The 18,868-nt window shown below is 38.8% G+C and overlaps 1 protein-coding gene across 1 annotated transcript in view; it reads right to left on the reverse strand.

Annotated features, from left to right (window-relative positions):
• The window catches only part of LOC126354564 (solute carrier family 22 member 7-like), an 89,716-nt gene that overhangs the window by 52,848 nt on the left and 18,000 nt on the right, over positions 1–18,868 (reverse strand). Inside the window, exons 2-4 of the mRNA XM_050004308.1 lie at positions 8,917–9,191; positions 8,420–8,647; positions 4,513–4,670 (exon numbers count right to left, since the gene is read on the reverse strand). Of these exons, the coding sequence (XP_049860265.1) occupies positions 4,513–4,670; positions 8,420–8,647; positions 8,917–9,191 (661 nt within the window). The remainder of the gene's footprint in view (positions 1–4,512; positions 4,671–8,419; positions 8,648–8,916; positions 9,192–18,868) is intronic.

Raw genomic sequence — 18,868 nt, forward strand, 5'->3', positions numbered from 1 at the left:
GGATAATGTACAGAAGAATGGAAAAGAAAATTGAGAACGTGCTTGGTGACGATCAGTTTGGCTTTAGGAAAAGTAAAGGCACGAGAGAGCAATTCTGACGTTACGGTTAATAATGGAAGCAAGGCTAAAGAAAAATCAAGACACGTTCATAGGATTTGTCGACCTGAAAAAAGCGTTCGACAATATAAAATGGTGCAAGCTGTTCGAGATTCTGAAAAATGTAGGGGTAAGCTATAGGGAGAGATGGGTCATATACAATATGTACAACAACCAAGAGGGAATAATAAGAGTGGACGATCAAGAACGAAGTGCTTGTATTAAGAAGGGTGTAAGACAAGGCTGTTGCCTTTCACCCCTACTCTTCGAGGAAGCAATGATGAAAATAAAAGAAAGGTTCAGGAGTGGAATTAAAATACAAGGTGAAACGATATCAATGATACGATTCGCTGATGACATTACTATCCTGAGTGAAAGTGAAGAAGAATTAAATGATCTGCTGAACGGAATGAACAGTCTAATGAGTACACAGTATGGTTTGAGAGTAAATCGGAGAAAGACGAAGGTAATGAGAAGTAGTAGAAATGAGAACAGCGAGAAACCTAACATCAGGATTGATGGTCACGAAATCGATGAAGTTAAGGAATTCTGCTACCTAGTCAGTAAAATAACCAATGACGGACAGAGCAAGGAGGACATCGAAAGCAGACTCGCTATGGCAAAAAAGGCATTTCTGGCCAAGTCTACTAATATCAAATACCGACCTTAATTTGAGGAAGAAATTTCTGAGGATGTACGTCTGGAGTAGTGTAACATGGACTGAGGGAAAACCGGAACAGAAGAGAATCGAAGCATTTGAGATGTGGTGCTATAGATGAATGTTGACAATTAGGTGGACTGATGAGGTAAGGAATGAGGAGGTTTTACGCAGTATCGGAGAGGAAAGAAATATGTGGTTCTGCTATGAAAAGAAATGCCACCCCAGGCCATCATTTCTGGTTGTCGGGTCATATTGTGGGTGATAGTCGCGCTAATGTCCCACTACTGTCTTGGGCGTCCCGTCACCGGTGCTCAGTTCGAAGTGGGACTCAGCACTGGCGACAATACTACTCCAGCCAGTGAGATTCTTAGCCGTAAACGTGTGTGGAGGCGCCCCAGACACCAACCTAACTGTCACCCGCAAACGTGAGTGATGGCCTGTGTGCCATTTTATTTCATAGCGGGACCCTTTTGGTTCTCATATGCGGCACCCGCCCGCACATGGCGAAAGTTTCTACTGCATGTCTTCGTGATTGCCCAACCCTGTCTTGGTCAGACTGGTCGCCGGATCCCTCCCCAACTGAGAACGTTCAGAGAATTATGTGCAAGACCCAAGAACCTGCTGGGCATTTTGACTATCTAGCTTGTCAGGTGGATATAATTTGGCAGGATATCCTTCAAGAGCACATCCAACAACTCTGTCAGTTAGTGCCGAGCCGAATAACTGGTTGCACAAGGGCCGGGTTGGACCGACGCGTTATTGTCTTGCTCAGTTTGCGAAGTTCTTGCTCTCGAATAAATCATCCAATTTTTCTGAAATTGTAATCAATTCGTTGCTGCACATGTACATCACATCTACCGATTTCCGTCACATTCGTGGCACTTTTCCTTTTTTTACTTGGCGTGAATTTGTAAAATGAAACACATCGCGTTGGACTTTCAGATTTGAGAGGGCGATGGTACAAATTTGAATCAGGTCATCCCGATTTAATTTTTCTGTCGTCTTGCTAACATCGTTCAAAGCAAGCACCAAGATATTTACTTTGAAAAATACATGGTAAATTTCCTTCCGCATCTTTCCCCATAGTACGAGAGCCCAGGACCAACACCAAGTCTCACCGTTTCACGGACGAAGCAATATAAAATCGTTAGCGTAGATGATCCTGAACCCAACTAGGTGGACAGTAACAGTCGAAGGCGTCACATCTGCACGGCGATTTCTGCTACGTGAAACAAAATGTACGGATGGTATTGCTACAAGTCTGCTATTAAAATTGTTCATAAATTCTGTCGTTCCATTACGAAAATTTTTGTATTCAGACACATTACGCGTGGCATTTGGCTTGAGAGCATTTTCTAAGTCGCCGATAAAGTTTACCGGGCTGGAACATAGCAACATGGTTAATTTTTTTTCAAGAATTATGAATGGTTATAATGATTACCGAAAACTGTTTTTGGCATTTTCGGTGTCACATATACTTTCAGAATGAAAATAACATTCCAGCGCTTGTTACCACCGTGGTCTTGAACCGCTGTTTACTTGATACGCTCTTGCCCCTCGATACACATCTCACGAACGCAACAAATTTGACCTTCAGATTTCACAAAAGAAATGATAAAATTTAAATTTAAAAAAGCTGTTGCCGAATTTTTAGTTAATAATTGGTCAGCAACAAAACCATCAATAATAATCACCACATGTGCTGTGAATACTGAGTTGATTAGGATACTGTTAATCAAGCAGTTAATGAAGATTTAATTTGTCAATAACTCAAGATGGCAGATACTGAAATTGTTTACCATGTTTGTCAAATTAATTAACAAGGTCGACTACCTGTTCAGTATTCGTAAAATGTCCTGTAAAGGTTTGGATGAATATTAGCGTTGTTAATTCCTTCCGTTGCATTGAAGTTTCGCGTTTGCTTGAAACAATCGGTTTCTCTAGCAATATTTTGACCTGCTTTTCATTGTATTGCAGGTTGGGATTAATATCGCACGTTCTCTCTCAAGGCGAAAAAGTGGCCGCAGACAAATTCTATATACTATCAAATGGCTTTCATAGATGCAGGCGGATTTGCATCTGACACTGGAAATGTATTGAAAATTTTAGAAGATCTCAGGTGCAAATTATACAGCAAAAACAATTAATAATGTCGGTTCGGTTAAATTCAACATCCTTACACAAACATATAGAATCAAAAGTAAACATTCTTCTACAGATCTAAATCTGGATTTATGTAATTTTGCCGCCTGAAGTATACTGCACGTAAAACAGAACTTGAATAGCATTTATTGAAAACAAGACATATGACATATTTCGCAAATATGGAGCAGCGCTCATACGAAAAATGTGACAGGTCTTGATCTCATAGATTTCTGATTGTATGACGTCGAGGGATGTAACGATTTTTCATGTTTCTCAGGTAGCCAAATACCAGAAATGAGCGACGTTATTTTAAGTGAAGATTCAAAATCCACAAAAAGTGTAGTTAATTCACTTAAATACTTTTATGTAGGTATGAGTGACATTGACTAATTAAATTTGTTTTCCAATAGGAGACACTGCAGAAATTGGTTGTCAACTGAAAGGAGATTTTGATGATGACGATAATGTTGATGAGACCAACAGTGATTAAAAACTTTCTCATTTTTATATTTAAATAAAATGTAGTTTTTGATCCTCATCCCATATTCTTATTGTCCAATTCATTTAAAACATCGTTCAATATGATTGTTTCTGGTAAGCCAGTTGTTAATATAGGAATTTGAAGGTTGTATCTTATTCATCGGCTTGCAACATACACCTCAATACGACCTTGTAAGAATTTTCGAACATTGAAAAGTTGTGTGATTAATAAGGTACTGCTGTAAACTTGCCTAATATCAATGTTTCATGCATCTGGGCAACGTATTTTATCGTCTGGTGAAATATTTTAACGTTTTCATAACGATCTCGAAATGGAAAATGCTCGTATTTCCTTCTGAAATTTGGTTTTGGCGCATTAACTGACTCAAATCTACTAATAAAACAGGCTTCCAGACTGTTTCCTATACTTTTATTTTTTCAAATCGTTCCCCAGTGTCCGCCACCCCACAGGAGTCTGAAAAAAGTGTTTTTCGCATCTTAAGTCTGTCAATCGACTGCATTCTCAAAATTAGACGTATTGCTATGATAAACTTTAGTAACATTTGTTGACACTTTTGGAACATGCGGTCATCATATGTGGCGCAAAAAGTTCTTGAAAGTAGTACTTTTTCGTTAAGGGTAATCGTATCTTTCGATTTTATAGTGTTTTGGCCGTACTGCTATGAGACAAAAATTTTGATTGTAGGCTCTCGTAGTACGAGCTCGACTTTTTGCTTCATCCCTGAGGACCTCGGTATCAACGGGACTCTAAACCTTAAACTTCCCTCTTCCTTTACGTAGATACCTCCATCGTGACACGATGAGCTTTACAAAGGATGTAAGGGAGTGATCAGATCTCAGAGTCTCAATTAAGTATAAATCTGTGATATGCAGACAAAAGAGTAAAACACACATAATTCCTGATGCATACTGTTCGATGAAAACTGTATTTCCATAGTTCAGGTTTTTTTATCTGTAACGATATTTTCCTGAAGTTTAATGTTAGCACAGAATAAATAAACGTGGGTAGCTTATTCAAGAATCTTCTAATGTCTTCTAGATCGAAATCTTAGAACTAGCAGTGAAACGTTAACATACAGGAGTATTTACACTTATTTATGGTATCTCACCAATTGAGACGGTTGCTTCTGTTGTCGAGCTGTCTGCGGCAGTCCCAATTACGGACAGTACAATAAATAAGGAATATATTGCTGTCGCTGGTACGCTAAGACTGCGGCAGGACGCTATCAAGATAAGAGATACAAAATACTGAATGCGACGGCCAAACCTGGAAACAGAATTTTACACTTATATGATTGCGTAGCGACTGTCAGAACGAGGCTGAGATACTAAGAAAAAACAAATGTGACGTAACGAGGAATTAAAACATTGTTCCAGAGTATTTGTTTGAGGACATACACTCTCTAAAAAAAAAAAAAATCCAAATGGGACGAAAGTCGATAGATCTGACGTACTTGTACAGGCAAACAACGGATAACAGTTTCAGAATAAATTGATGATTTATTCAAGAGATAGAGCTTCACCAATTAAGCAATCGTATAATGCATTGAGCCACATCCCGCCATAATGCAAGTATCTGTTCAGTTTACGTTGATTCACAGAACTGTTGGACGTCCTCCTGAGGGATATAGTGCAAAATTATGTCCAATTGGAGTGTTAGATCGTCAAAATTCCGGGATGTTTGAAGAGCCCTGAAATGATGCAGCAAACGTTCTAAACTGAGTGAGATCCGGCGACCTTGGCGATCAAAGTAGGATTTGGCAAGCACGAAGACAAGTTGTAGAACCTCTTGCCGTGTGCGGGTGGGCATCATCTTCTTGAAATGCAAGCCAAGGTTGGCTTGCCATGAAAGGCAACAAAACAGGGACCGCTGTGCCCTAAGGATACTGTGAATGACAACCAAAGTGTTCTTCCTATGGAAAGAAATGGCAGACCAGACCATCACTTCTGGTTGTCAGGACGTATGGCGGGTGACAGTCATGTTGACATCCCACGACTGTCTGGGCCATCTCAAGACACATCTTCGCTGGTCATCACGGCTGGGTTCGAAGCGATACTCATAACTGAAGACAATTCTGCTCCAGTGGATGAGATTCCACATGAAGGACGTATCTGAAAATGCCTAGGACAGCGGTGGGAAAGATGCACATCACGTCTACCGATTTCCGTCCCATTCGTACAACTCGTTTGTGGTGTTTTCGCTTTTGTGTGCATCTCTTCTGTACCACTAAAACCGTTTTCTCTATAGAATGTAAGCATTAACGTAATAACTAAATTACTGTAGCTGACATAACGAAACAGGCAACTGAAGGTCGCACGTATCACCCCGATACTCCCACCTGCTTCACTCCTGGCCTTGTATTGTTGCCATGTACAGTACCGACTGGTCACGCTTCACAGTTCGCTGCTTCCGAGTATTCTGTTTCGCTGTGTTACATGAATTCATTGTGTTTTGCAGATAAGAGTGAAACAGTAAAACATTTGTGCCTACCATAGTTGCTAGTCCGCGTCTTTTTTGTAGACGCCCATAGTAAATGGACACTAAGGAACAAACAAAACATGTAATACCTATTCCCTTAAGGTTTTTTGAAAAACTTGATCATGACGGAAACGAGAGACTGGACATAAGCTTTGGTTGAGCACCACAACTGATGATAGAAGCATGTGAAGTCTCCTCAGAAAGAACAGAATAATGTTTTAGCGTTGCCGAAACTTCTCCGAACGTGTGGGCGTGTGTGCTGTCTTCTGTTCGCCATGACAAAGATTTAAACGGCAAAGTAGGTTTATTCAAACGGACTGACTATCTTAATGAAATGGTCCTCAGGACTGTCTTAGAGTTCTATAATTCAGCACCTTACAGCCATCAAACTTAGTGCCCAGCTAAGACACGAAGTCGAGTACCACATGTGAACTTAGAAACGTCATTTCTTTGCTTTCTAAAAGGCAACGGTATTAGCACAGGAAATGTAAAGATGGACGCAAATTTCTTGTGTAACGAAGGGATGTTGCTCCCTCGAGAGCTACATTTTGGGGACTGTTCATTTATTGCGCACGGTGGACAATAGGCCACTGTTATGAAGCGTCTGTAACAGCTGCTATAATGTAATCGCTTCGGGAGGAAGGTAATATTTTCGGTCCTTTTAAGACAAGCCGTTGGAGCAAAATTCCTGGTGCTCGTATTCTTTAGTAAATAAATTGTTCTCAGAGGTGTGGCGATACACCAAAAACTTGGCAGATTTTACCAAAATTAATTTCATAGTTTTCTTAACAACTTTCTGGCTGGAAGCATGTACTAGATCCACCAGAAGGCAAATTCAACAGAGACGACATCTCAAATCGCTTTCGGTATTTTATTTCCTATCTCACAATACTTTAATGTTATATTCCATACTAAAAAATACACATATATATTATTTTTTCGGAATGTTTATCAACATTTGAAATTATTACCAACTGACGATGTTCTATGTGGGATAGATGACCTATACCTGCTCAGTTTGGTGATGGCCACTACAAATAACATTCTAGAAGCATATTTTAAGTATTTCTCAACAAAGAATGAAATTTAGAGCCACCTTGTGCAGAGCTGCTGAGTCTCGCTGCGGTAATATTGAATGCAATGTGCTCCGGCTTCCAGCTGCGGTAAGTAATTAAAATACGAGGAGCCTTTGACCAAGCACTCCTCGACCACTGCCAGTGACAATGACATTTTAAACATTTAACACGGTTGCAGTCCCGAGTACATTTTATTCAAGAGCCTAGTTGCTTACTTTTACTAGCAGTTCTGTAACGAGAAACTGATTACCAGATTACAACTTTGATTAAAATATTCATGTAAAACAACTGGGGATCACTGACAATTAGATTCATTGTTACCAATTTTTCTCTTCAGTCGTGAGCATCATCAGATAATTTTTGACCTGGGGTTGAAAACACAGCTGGTCTGAGGAGCGAAGTGGTTGCTGTGTCACCGGCAGGCCATGAATGCATTTTCTAACTTTGGTTAAAGATACAAATTCTGTATAAAAGCAGTATATTGAAAGACTTCATTATTTCCGCGGATACTACATATTTTATAGAACAGTATTTGAATTAGAGTTGGGGATTTTCGGCTAATCGGTATTTTCTTGTTGCGGAAGTCTGCGCGAGTGCAATAACACATCTCAACTATTCAAGACAACTTCTCCTGCAACGTATCGCACACTACATAAATGTGTAAGAATGGGCCCTACAAAACAATACTGAAAAGAATTGAAAAATCGAAGATGTAAATACTAAAATCCTAATATACTAAGTTTTGCTTCATTAGAGGACGTATTGGTAGATTCCGAGTTACTAAATTACAAATTTTGAAATAAGAAATTAGAAATGCTTTGAGGCCATAATAGAAAAATGATTACACATTTAAACAAAGAATAAGGTTTTGGTTTATACATCTATTGCCAATTAAATAAGGGAGTATCACTGAATTCTGAAAGGAGTTATTACAGAAGTAACAGCTTCATTCCGTTGACGTTGACAGATAGTCGTATTTGGATAGGTCTATGGAGTCCCATCAAACCAGATCCACCTCAATAAGCGAAACACTTTAAAAATGAATTTACAAGAATTTCACTTTACGGACGGAACAGTGATGAGTCATGTACATCGAGTCAGCTCATTCACACATCCACCTATGCATTAACTCTCAAGAAAAGGGGAGATAGGAAAAACAACAGAAATTTCTCCTAACTCATTTAAATTCAAAGTTAGCTAAATAAAATCATCTGCTTATTTTCGTAAAGCCATATTTTTCGCCTCTGTCTTATTTTTATCAACTTCTTTATGGTACTCCATAACTAATTAACTTCACAATGGAATGGTCTTTGAACCATGAGTTTGCTTTGTTTGTTATCCGTAATGTGAACTGAGTAGCAATGGATTTCTGTTGTTCATTCAGTCTGCAATGCTAGTAGTAAAAAAGAAGGAAGTTCTGTAGCCAACAAAAATACCATACGTAAGGTGAAACCTACTTACCTGTCTCCTACGTAACAGAGGGCAAGGCCCACGATGACAGAAAGACCTTGAACAGTTGCCATAGTGTGACTAACTACCATTTTCTTCCCACAAACCCAGTTTTCTTGAGATGGCAGAGTCAACGAAAACCATGTCTCATCGTAGTCCCAACCGTATTGGCACGGTACTGTTTCATTAGTATGGTTCAGACTTGTAAACATGAGGCATTTGCTGTAGGTTCCATTCTCCCTATAAATATACAGACTATGATCACCAAGAAACACTCAGTGATTGCAATGTAGCTCAGTAATAACAATTTTGTCACAGGTCGCTCTAACTGCGAGTGGAGACCGTACTTTTTGGTTTTACATCGGTAGGTGAGAAATCTTAAGGTTAATATGAAAGATCAAATTAGCTTCAGTTCATATATCAGCACTAAATGTAATGGCATAGTTTCTATAGCCCATAATCATTGAGTAACTTGGAAAGAAGAACAACGCACTACAGATATTGTCTACCTGGGAATTGTTATGCTCTTCCATTCCTCGATACTGGCATTAGCTGATGCTCTCCCAGGAACATGGCACCAATGGTCAGGCACCATCATTGAAATTACAAACATCTGACTCGGAACAGAGCATACAAGAACAGAAAGGCCAACATAAATAAGATTCAGACGAATTTGGAACTTGCCGCGGCTCCCAATTTTCTCGAGAATACCTTCAAATGTCACTTCATGATGATTCACGTTATTTAATCTCTCCGTTCCGTCTTCTTTGCTCTTGGAAGTCATCTGCAACATAAAAAATGGCTAGAATGAATCATATGAATGTATGAAACCATCGAAATATTAAACGGCCTTATTAGACTTGAGCATTTGAAGTGTTGTAAATTTTCAGAACGGAAAAAATATCGACCGTTAAAAGACGATTAGTCTGACTGTAGGAGAGAGAAGCGCATAGGGAGGCAGTTCTGACCTACTGCCGGATATTGGAGGCAAGAGTTAGGAAAAATCAAGACATAGACACAAGATTCTGTCGACCTAAAACAACTTTAGCAATGTAAACTGGAATTCTCATTAATATAGGAATATAGTGTAAGCTACAGGGAAAGTCTGTCAGTACATAATATGTACAAGAACAAAAAGGGAAAAATAAGAACGGAAGACCAAGATAGAGTTGCTGAATTCAACCTCTAGTGTTTTATCCAATAACGGAAGTGAAGGTACAGAAATGTGATTAAAATTAAGGCTGAAACAATGTCAATAATAAAAGTGTCTGATGACATTGCTATCTTCAATGAAAGTGAGGAAGAATTGCAGGACTTGCCTAAATGGAAGTCTAATGAGCAAACATTATGGACTGAGAGTAAACTGAAGAAAGACGAAAATGTTAACAGAAATAAGATTAGCAGTAAATTTAACATCAAAAGTGGGGACCGCGAAGTAGACAGAGTGAAGGACTCCTGCTACGTTGAAACTAACGAAAGGAGGACGAAACAAGCACGACGTAAGAAGAAGAATAACGTAGATCAAGAGGGCATTCTTGGCCAAAAGAAATCTGTTAGTTTCACCATGACCCTTATCTTGAGGAAGAAATCTCAGACAATGTACATTTAGAGCAAAGTATTATTTGGGAATGAATCACGGACTGTGAAAGATGGGAATCGAAGCGTTTTAGAGGTAGTTTTATTGTAGTGTTTTGAAAATTAGGTGGACTAATAGGAAATAAGGAGGTTCTTCACTAAATAGGCGGAGAAAGGATAGTATGAAAAATACTAAGAAGAATAAGAGATAGTATGAAATAAAATCTACCATGTTACTTGAGGGAGCTTTACAAATAAAAACTGTTGGTCATGACAAATGTGACAAATGGCCGGTTATAGGTACCAATAATCTACCTATCGAGAAAGAAAGAAAGAGAGAATACCTTGTCGAAAGGTGCCAGTATGCTGACTCTTTCATTTCCTCATTTTTTTACACTTTTCAGGAAACATTATATTTATTTTACAGCTATCTCTGAGATATTGACTTAATCAGTTTAAATATACAGTGGAACATGTTGAGGGAAAGCTATCGTTTTTAGCATTAGGTATGACATCAAAAATGATCGGTAAGATTATTTAAATTTTTATTAAGTGGTGATATACGTTCTATCGTTTTGAGAATGCCAGGATTTTCTCGTTCCTGTGAATTTTATTATTAGTTATGTGCTACAGTTTGTTTCATGTAATGATTTTTCTTTTCTGATATGCAGAAACTTGCAGTTTTGGAAAACATGTCTATCACTGTTTTAGTCCATCTTTGGAATGTTTCACTTTCTTGTGAGTTTAGGTTATTTTGTATACAGAGATAGCTTTATATGTTTGCAATATATTCGCTTTTCTTTGTGATTTGTACTTGTGGAATCCAGTAGTTAAACATATTGCTCACATTATAGTGATAACAGTTCAGTGATGCTACTGTGAAGATTGCTACATGGATATTATAGTGAATGCAGTTTATTTCTATTTAATTTCTGATTTGGATTATCATTTGTGTTAGTAAAGCATAAGCTATTAACACTATATGGTGGCATTAGGTAGTGAGGAAAATATTTCTTTTGAAGTCAAAAACACACTAAAATTGTTATGTTTTATTTGAGAAATAGGAAAGTGTGCAGATTGTGATACATAGGGAGGCTCTGAGTTTTTTGGTAGGGCAGTGACATATTTTCTCTGAATTTCTCTCAGTCATATCGTTCTATGTTGTGTTCTGGGGAAACATTAATTAGTGCTGCTAAGGTTTCTTCTGAAACGTTAATGTTATATTCTTTTATCCGTCCTGTGTCATCAGGGAGGTAAATCGTCATATCTTTGTGTTTATGTACCGAACATGTCAGTTGATGATCGGGGATGTTTTGTATTTCATTAGATTCCAGCAGAAATCGATTATCATTGGGGATATTGTGTATTTCATTAGATTCCAGCAGAAAACGGTTAGTACAGGTCATTAAATCCATCAATTGATACGCTTAATAAAGAGACAAGTGGTATTAATGAGCAATTTGGAATGTACTTCTTCTTGAAAAATAAAAATTTTTGATTGAAACAGTAAACTGAAAACCTCAACCCACCTAATTTCCCCCCTCTCACTGCATTAGCTTGCTAAGTAAATTTGGTTACAGAGCTGATTGTTCAGTCATTACCACATAATTCCTACATTCTAAACATGCTGAGCAAATTATAATGTATGTCACCTGGTTATTTACTTGCTGATTTTGGAAAATTTATCTGGGCTTAGGAGTGTTCTGTATCATACATGGTATTAGGTGAGGTTCAATAGAATGAAAGATTTTTGAAAGTATTTAGGTTCTCATGGATGACAGGACAGTGCCTTTGGTGAAAATTTTTCACAGAATTTTTGAATGGTTCAATCTTAAACTGATGTTTTTACCAAATTTCAGCTCTTATTGTTGTAAATAGTTTTGTTGTGTTTCTATTTTGGATGGTCACTAATGTTAGTGAAATGACGGTTTGAGAGCTATTCTTCACTGTTGGGATAATTATGTGGTTCGTGGTGAGTTTGTGGAGATACGAGTATTGTCGATTTTTCCTCATTTCTTGCGAGGGGAGTTAGTCTTGTGAAAATTTTTAGTTCCTTGGTACCTTGTGAGATCAATATGAGATGGTTTATTGGTTTATCGAAGTATTTATATTCTATGTATGATGGACAAGTCTACAGTAAATATGAGATAGAGACAGGAAGCACTGATTTACTATTGTTTTATGTCATTATTTTGTCCTTTTGAATAGAAATTATGGCATCACAGTGTAACTGGAATCACTCAACAGAGGAAAGTCAACTGTACCTGACGGGATACCAATTCGATTCTACACAGAGTACGCGAAAGAACTTGCCCCCCCTCTAACAGCCGTGTACCGCAAGTCTCTAGAGGAACGGAAGATTCCAAATGATTGGAAAAGAGCACAGGTAGTCCCAGTCTTCAAGAAAGGTCATCGAGCAGATGCGCAAAACTATAGACCTATATCTCAGACGTCGAACTGTTGTAGAATTTTAAAACATGTTTTTTGCTCTAGTATCATCACGTTTTTGGAAACCCAGAATCTACTCTGTAGGAATCAACATGGATTCCGGAAACAGCGATCGTGTGCGACCCAACTCGCTTTATTTGTTCATGAGACCCAGAGAATATTAGATACACGCTCTCAGGTAGATGCTATTTTCCTAGACCTAAGGAAGGCGTTCGATAAGGTTCCGCACTGTCGCCTGATAAACAAAGTAAGAGCCTACGGAATATCAGACCAGCTGTGTGGCTGGATTGAAGAGTTTTTAGCAAACAGAACACAGCATGTTGTTATCAATGGAGAGACGTCTACAGACATTAAAGTAACCTCTGGCGTGCCACAGGGGAGTGTTATGGGACCATTGCTTTCCACAATATACGTATATAAAGCACCTAGTACATAGTGTCGGAAGTCCCATGTTGCTTTTCGCGGATAATGCTGTAGTATACAGAGGAGTTGCAGCATTAGAAAATTGTAGAGAAATGCAGGAAGATCTGCAGCGGATAGGCACTTGGTGCAGGGAATGGCAACTGACCCTTAACACAGACAAATATAATGTATTGCGAATACATAGAAAGAAGGATCCTTTATTGTATGATTATGTCATAGCAGTTACTTCAGTAAAATATCTGGGAGTATGCGTGCGGAACGATTTGAAGTGGAATGGTCATATAAAATTAATTGTTGGTAAGGCGGGTACCAGGTTGAGATTCATTGGGAGAGTCCTTAGAAAATGTAGTACATCAACAAAGGAGGTGGCTTATAAAACACTCGTTCGACCTATACTTCAGTATTGCTCATCAGTGTGGGATCCGTACCAGATCGGGTTGACGGAGGAGATAGAGAAGATCCAAAGAAGAGCGGTGCGTTTCGTTACAGGGTTATTTGGTAACCATGATAGCGTTACGGAGATGTTTAACAAACTCAAGTGGCAGACTCTGCAAGAGTGGCGCTCTGCATCGCGGTGTAGCTTGCTCGCCAGGTTTCGAGAGGGTGCGTTTCTGGATGAGGTATCGAATACATTGCTTCCCCCTACTTATACCTCCCGTGGAGATCACGAATGTAAAATTAGAGAGATTAGAGCGCGCACGGAAGCTTTCAGACAGTCGTTCTTCCCGTGAACCATACGCGACTGGAACAGGAAAGGGAGGTAATGATAGTGGAACGTAAAGTGCCCTCCGCCAGACACCGTTGGGTGGCTTGCGGAGTATAAATGTAGATGTAGATGTAGTTGTAGAAAATGGTTTTTCTCATGGTCTCAATTATTTGACTTGTGAATACTGTATTTGTGTGGTTTAGTGTAATCTTGTAAGGCTAGTCAAAAATTTTTATTGTTTGTTTTAATTGTTGTGACAGAATGAAGAATAATGAAAACAAGAGAGGTAAGAAAGCTGAAGTAATGGAATATTTAGATTGTGGTGTCTTGTGCAGGGCTGCTACTCAGAGAGATCGTAATATATTTAATAGTGAGTCAGTTATTACATCTGGAAGTCAAAGAGTATATGCTGTCGTCAGTGAGTGCAGGATGTTGATTGGTAAATTGGAGGCTAATGTTACCAATTTAGAAGAACACATACATGGTTTAGAATGAAATGTGAACTAATTATTGTACAAACTACAGGGAAATTTACAGAACTGAGTACAAAACTAAGAGAGAGCTTGTATGCAGAATTCGCTGTAAAGATTTCTAGTTCTGAGGGTAAACTTGCTGAAGGGAGTCAAAATCAGTTTCAAGTCGTTGTTAATGAACAAGTTAAGAGAGTTTTTAGTAATTTAATGGAGTAATTCGAAAAGAATGAAACGGATTAATTAGGAAGGTTTCTGCTGATGGGCAGTGAAGAAATTGTTAACCTAATTCAAGAACAAATGTCACATGCTAAATTACTACCAAATCTTGAAAATAGCTCTGATGAGTTGAAGGTCACTGTAGAGAAACTACGGTGAAATATTAAAGGAGAAATTATGCACACAGTTAAGGAGGATGATTGCTCTGGTTGATACAATCATGGTGAAGTATCTTGCTTTGATAATAATGTTTCTCATCTGTAAAAAAGTTTCAAGTGAACAGCAGTACATCAAATGGCATTCATTCTTGTTCTTGGCTTCCAGTAGCTTACTTTGGCGGTGAAGATACAATCTGTGCGTCTTTACTTGGTGGGAGGGTCAACTTCCAATTTGTGTGTTTGCATTGGCGAATCATATGAAGAATTTCGACATCTACTTTTGTCTACGTACAACTTCTTTGGGAGTAAGATATTAAAAAGTCAGTTCTTGAACAATGCTTACAGTCCAGATGAATTGATTCGTCTTTGGCTTATGAAACTTCTTCCATATACGCGTTCAATTATTCTTGGAGGTCAGTGTGAAGATGATCTAGGAGATTTCCAAAGGTTATTGCGAGAGATGGAGTCTGAGAATCATGGTGAAGGGAATGGTCTCTCAGATTTCTCACTTTGTCCCACAGCCAAGGGGAGAAAGAAGGTATGGCTGTGACGATATGACTCACACAAGGCTCTGCGAAAATTAACACTGTCATTTCTATTGTGAACATCCCTCTGATGAGTCCATCTGTTATTGTCCCAAGAGTCGGTAGGGAAATAACAGATGAAGTCTTCAGAAGGATATGCTACATAGAAGTGACTTAATTTAGGAGAGAGAGAAGTGAGTAGAATTTAAGAAAAATATATGGGAGCACCAGACTTGCTTTTGCTATTGAGTTACTCAGTGTGGAATTGACTACGTTTTTTACAAAAGAAAACAAGGCCCATTGTGGGCTGTATATTACTGTTTTCCATTTAATTTTTGCAGTTAGCTAATTTCAGCCTTGCGTCATTTGGAAGTACTTGCATTTTAAATATACGAACTTAGAAGAGAATAACATTGTGTTCATATATCACTACATAGGTAACAACATTACACAAATCGAAACGGCATAATCACATTATAGTATGGTAAACCTTCTTAAATGTGTGACATAAACTTAGTGCATCACATTTTACATTGTGTAAGTATTGGAAACGTCTTACACATATGTGATCATATGCCGTAAACCCTAAATACATGTGGACAAATTCCAGATCGTAGTGGTACACTATCACATGCCACATAATAGTAAGTAAACAACAAGTGCTGCAACCTGACAACTGCAGATAGCTGCATGATTCCGTCAAAGATAGTTACAGATAACGCCGCAGAACCATCTATAGCAACATGAAATGAGTACATTGCGTTAATAGATGGTATACCAATTTCTGTTCAGGTATTGTAATCAGTGACAGAAGGATGTACAAACAACTTTGTCAAAATTTTTGTGCAATGCGTTCGAAGTAGTTCTCAGACTAGCTAAAGATTTTGTAAATTATTTACAAGAAAGTATTGATATACCATGCAGTACAATATCTCATAAAAATACGTTATTTCATAAACTGTTTTAAGGTTAAAACGGATGTACTTTTTAATTCATGTCTATGTCATAATTCATGTCGGCGTGATCTGACATATTTGTTGTTTATTAGTTATTGTAAAACTATGTGCACTGCATTTCATTGAAGAAGCAAGTCTGTTATAATCATGTCGTAATTTCACATATATAACAGGCCTGAAATTATAATAAATCTGAAATTACACACATCAAAAAAGTTTTGCATCACCCCAGTTCCCAGAGCTGTTCATACTCGTATATGTCACTAAACACGCCCAAAGATGTAAACAACCATGCATGAGTAGCGCCTTTTAGACGGAGGGGGTCCGACAGCCGTTCAGTTCCAGTCATTCCACCAGGAAGGAGGTACACGCCTCGTGTTATCTGTAGTTCAACCATGCCTAGACGGTCAATACCGCTGTTAGATCGCTTCCGAATTGCTACTTTGTGCCAGGAAGGGCTCTCAACAAGGGAAATGTCCAGATGTCTCGGAGTGAACCAAAGAGATGTTGTTCAGACATGGAGAAGATACAGAGAGACGGGAACTGTCGTTGACATGACACGCCCAGGTTGCCCAAGGGCTACTACTGCGGTGGATGACCGCTACATACGGATTATGGCTGGGAGGAACACTGACAGTAACGCCACCATATTGAATAATGCTTTTCGTGCAGCCACAGGACGTCGTGTTACGACTCAAACTGTGCACGATAGGCTGCATGATGCGCAACTGCACTCCCGACGTCCTTGGCGACGTCCATCTTTGCAACCACGACACCATGCGCGCGGTACAGGTAGGCCCAACAATATGCCGAATGGATCACTCAAGATTGGCATCACGTTCTCTTCACAGATAAGTGTCGCTTATGGCTTAAACCAGACAATGAATCTCTTCAGGTTAACGATATCGCTCGAATAGAGTGGCCAGTATGTTCTCCAGACATGAACGCTATCGAGCATGCCTGGGATAGATTGGAAAGGGCTATTTATGGACAGCGTGTTCCACTAGCCACTTTGAGGAATCTACCCCGAATTGCTACTGAGGAGTGGGACAATATGGACCAACAGTGCCTTGATGAACTTGTGGATAGTATGCCACGCCGGATATAGGCATGCATCAATGCAAGAGGACGTGCTACTTGGTATTAGAGTTACTGTTGTGTACAGCGATCTGGACTACCACCTCAGAAAGGTGGTATGGTAGTACAACATGCAATGTGTGGTTTTCTTGAGCAATAACAAGGGGCGGAAATGATGTTTATGTTGATCTCTATTTCAGTTTTCTGTATGGGTTCTGGGAAGACTCGGAACCGAGGTGATGCAAAACTTTTTTTGATGTGTGTATATTTCCCATGAAGAGTAAGTAGAAAGTCGTCACATAGGACATTCTGTACAAACAAATATGTATCTGTTTGTCTTTCTTATAATTTCAAAAGAACTCAATTATTAGAGCCCGATTAAATTCATTGTTCAGTGCCTTGAAGTATTACGACGTGCCTGGTTACAGAGCTATATTTGAGCAGCCATGCTACTCCCATAAAATCGTATATACTGATGAAGAGCCATCATTCTGAACAGGCTGTACGACGTTCAAGATTATCGATGAGACCATTACAATTTATTTTCAATGGTAAAATACGCTGTTTGCGGTTAAACAGGCCATTTATTCGTATGTCCTCCCGTCGATCTACTTCCGAGTATTCATGTGCAGTTGCGTAGGCTTATAGAGACTGCATCTCATTAGGTAGTTGGAGACTGGTTGCTGCGTCACTTTAATACCATTTCATTCTGTTACGTCTTCAATTTTTACATGTTAAAGATGCTAGAAATGCGAGTTCTCTTTTGTATGGATGACATAAGTGGCTTCGTTTTTTTAAAGAACATTGAGAGTAGGATTGTCATCATGAGATTGAAATCTTTGTCCACACTTAAGAGGAATAATGCATTTATGATCAACGACATGTGTTGCATCGTGATTTACTAGAAAGATAATTCCTTCTCTTCACGCCATACTTAACGTGCATCAAATGTCACCATCTTGTTGTCGTGACTGTAGCTTAAGAGAAAGCTGTGTCGAAAGTTATTCTGATGGTTAAATTTACGAACAGTGGTCCATGGTTGGAGGCCAGTTATAGAATTAAGTGCAATCTCTTTACAAGCTAGTTAGTTTTTCAGGAAATCAGTATGGTAAGACAATGCAAGTTCCTACGTACTCGGTTGCTGGCGTGTTTGTGTGGCATCTCTTCGTCACAGAATATTTATCGTTTAACGTACAAGACATACTGGGGCACTATTAAAAGATTTTTCAAATAATTATTTACTGTATTCACTGTGAGTTGATAAATACATGATTGGGGAAATTTCCCCATAGCAGAACAAATAACTATAAGTGAGAAGCTAACAAATGTTAGCCTTTATGGTGCTTCCAGTAAACTATTCACTTATGTACTCTGTGTTATTTTCAGATATGCAAGCCCTTATCATCCCGTTGCGTTATGTATGAAAATGAGAATTATGTGACTAGTTGAGAGGTATTCATTTGAGTTAGCGTTAGGAAATTTTTCTTGGCCATTATTTTGCATATCACTTGGCTATTGAGGCTTGCTAATCACAAGATATGCGAGTGGTAGAAGCTTTTACAAAAACGCACACACACACACACACACACACACACACACACATACATACACTCACACACACACACACACACACACACACACACACACACACACACACACACACACACGCACGTATACACATACACATTTCAGGGTTAAGTGCTACAGATACAGTTGTTATAATTAATTTCACGGAAACACTACAATTTTTATTCACATTTTCACAATAAATTGGAGAAAACGCACTGAAGGGTCTTTTGAGCTAGATTCGTACGCCGTTTATGTGTAGCACGAACACGCATGCGTTTCACGAGTATTACTTTGGCCGATGGTGTTCGCTCTGCGTTCTAAGTAAACCAGTATAAT

Source organism: Schistocerca gregaria, chromosome 3 (genome assembly GCF_023897955.1).
Source record: "Schistocerca gregaria isolate iqSchGreg1 chromosome 3, iqSchGreg1.2, whole genome shotgun sequence".
Lineage (NCBI taxonomy): Eukaryota > Metazoa > Arthropoda > Insecta > Orthoptera > Acrididae > Schistocerca > Schistocerca gregaria.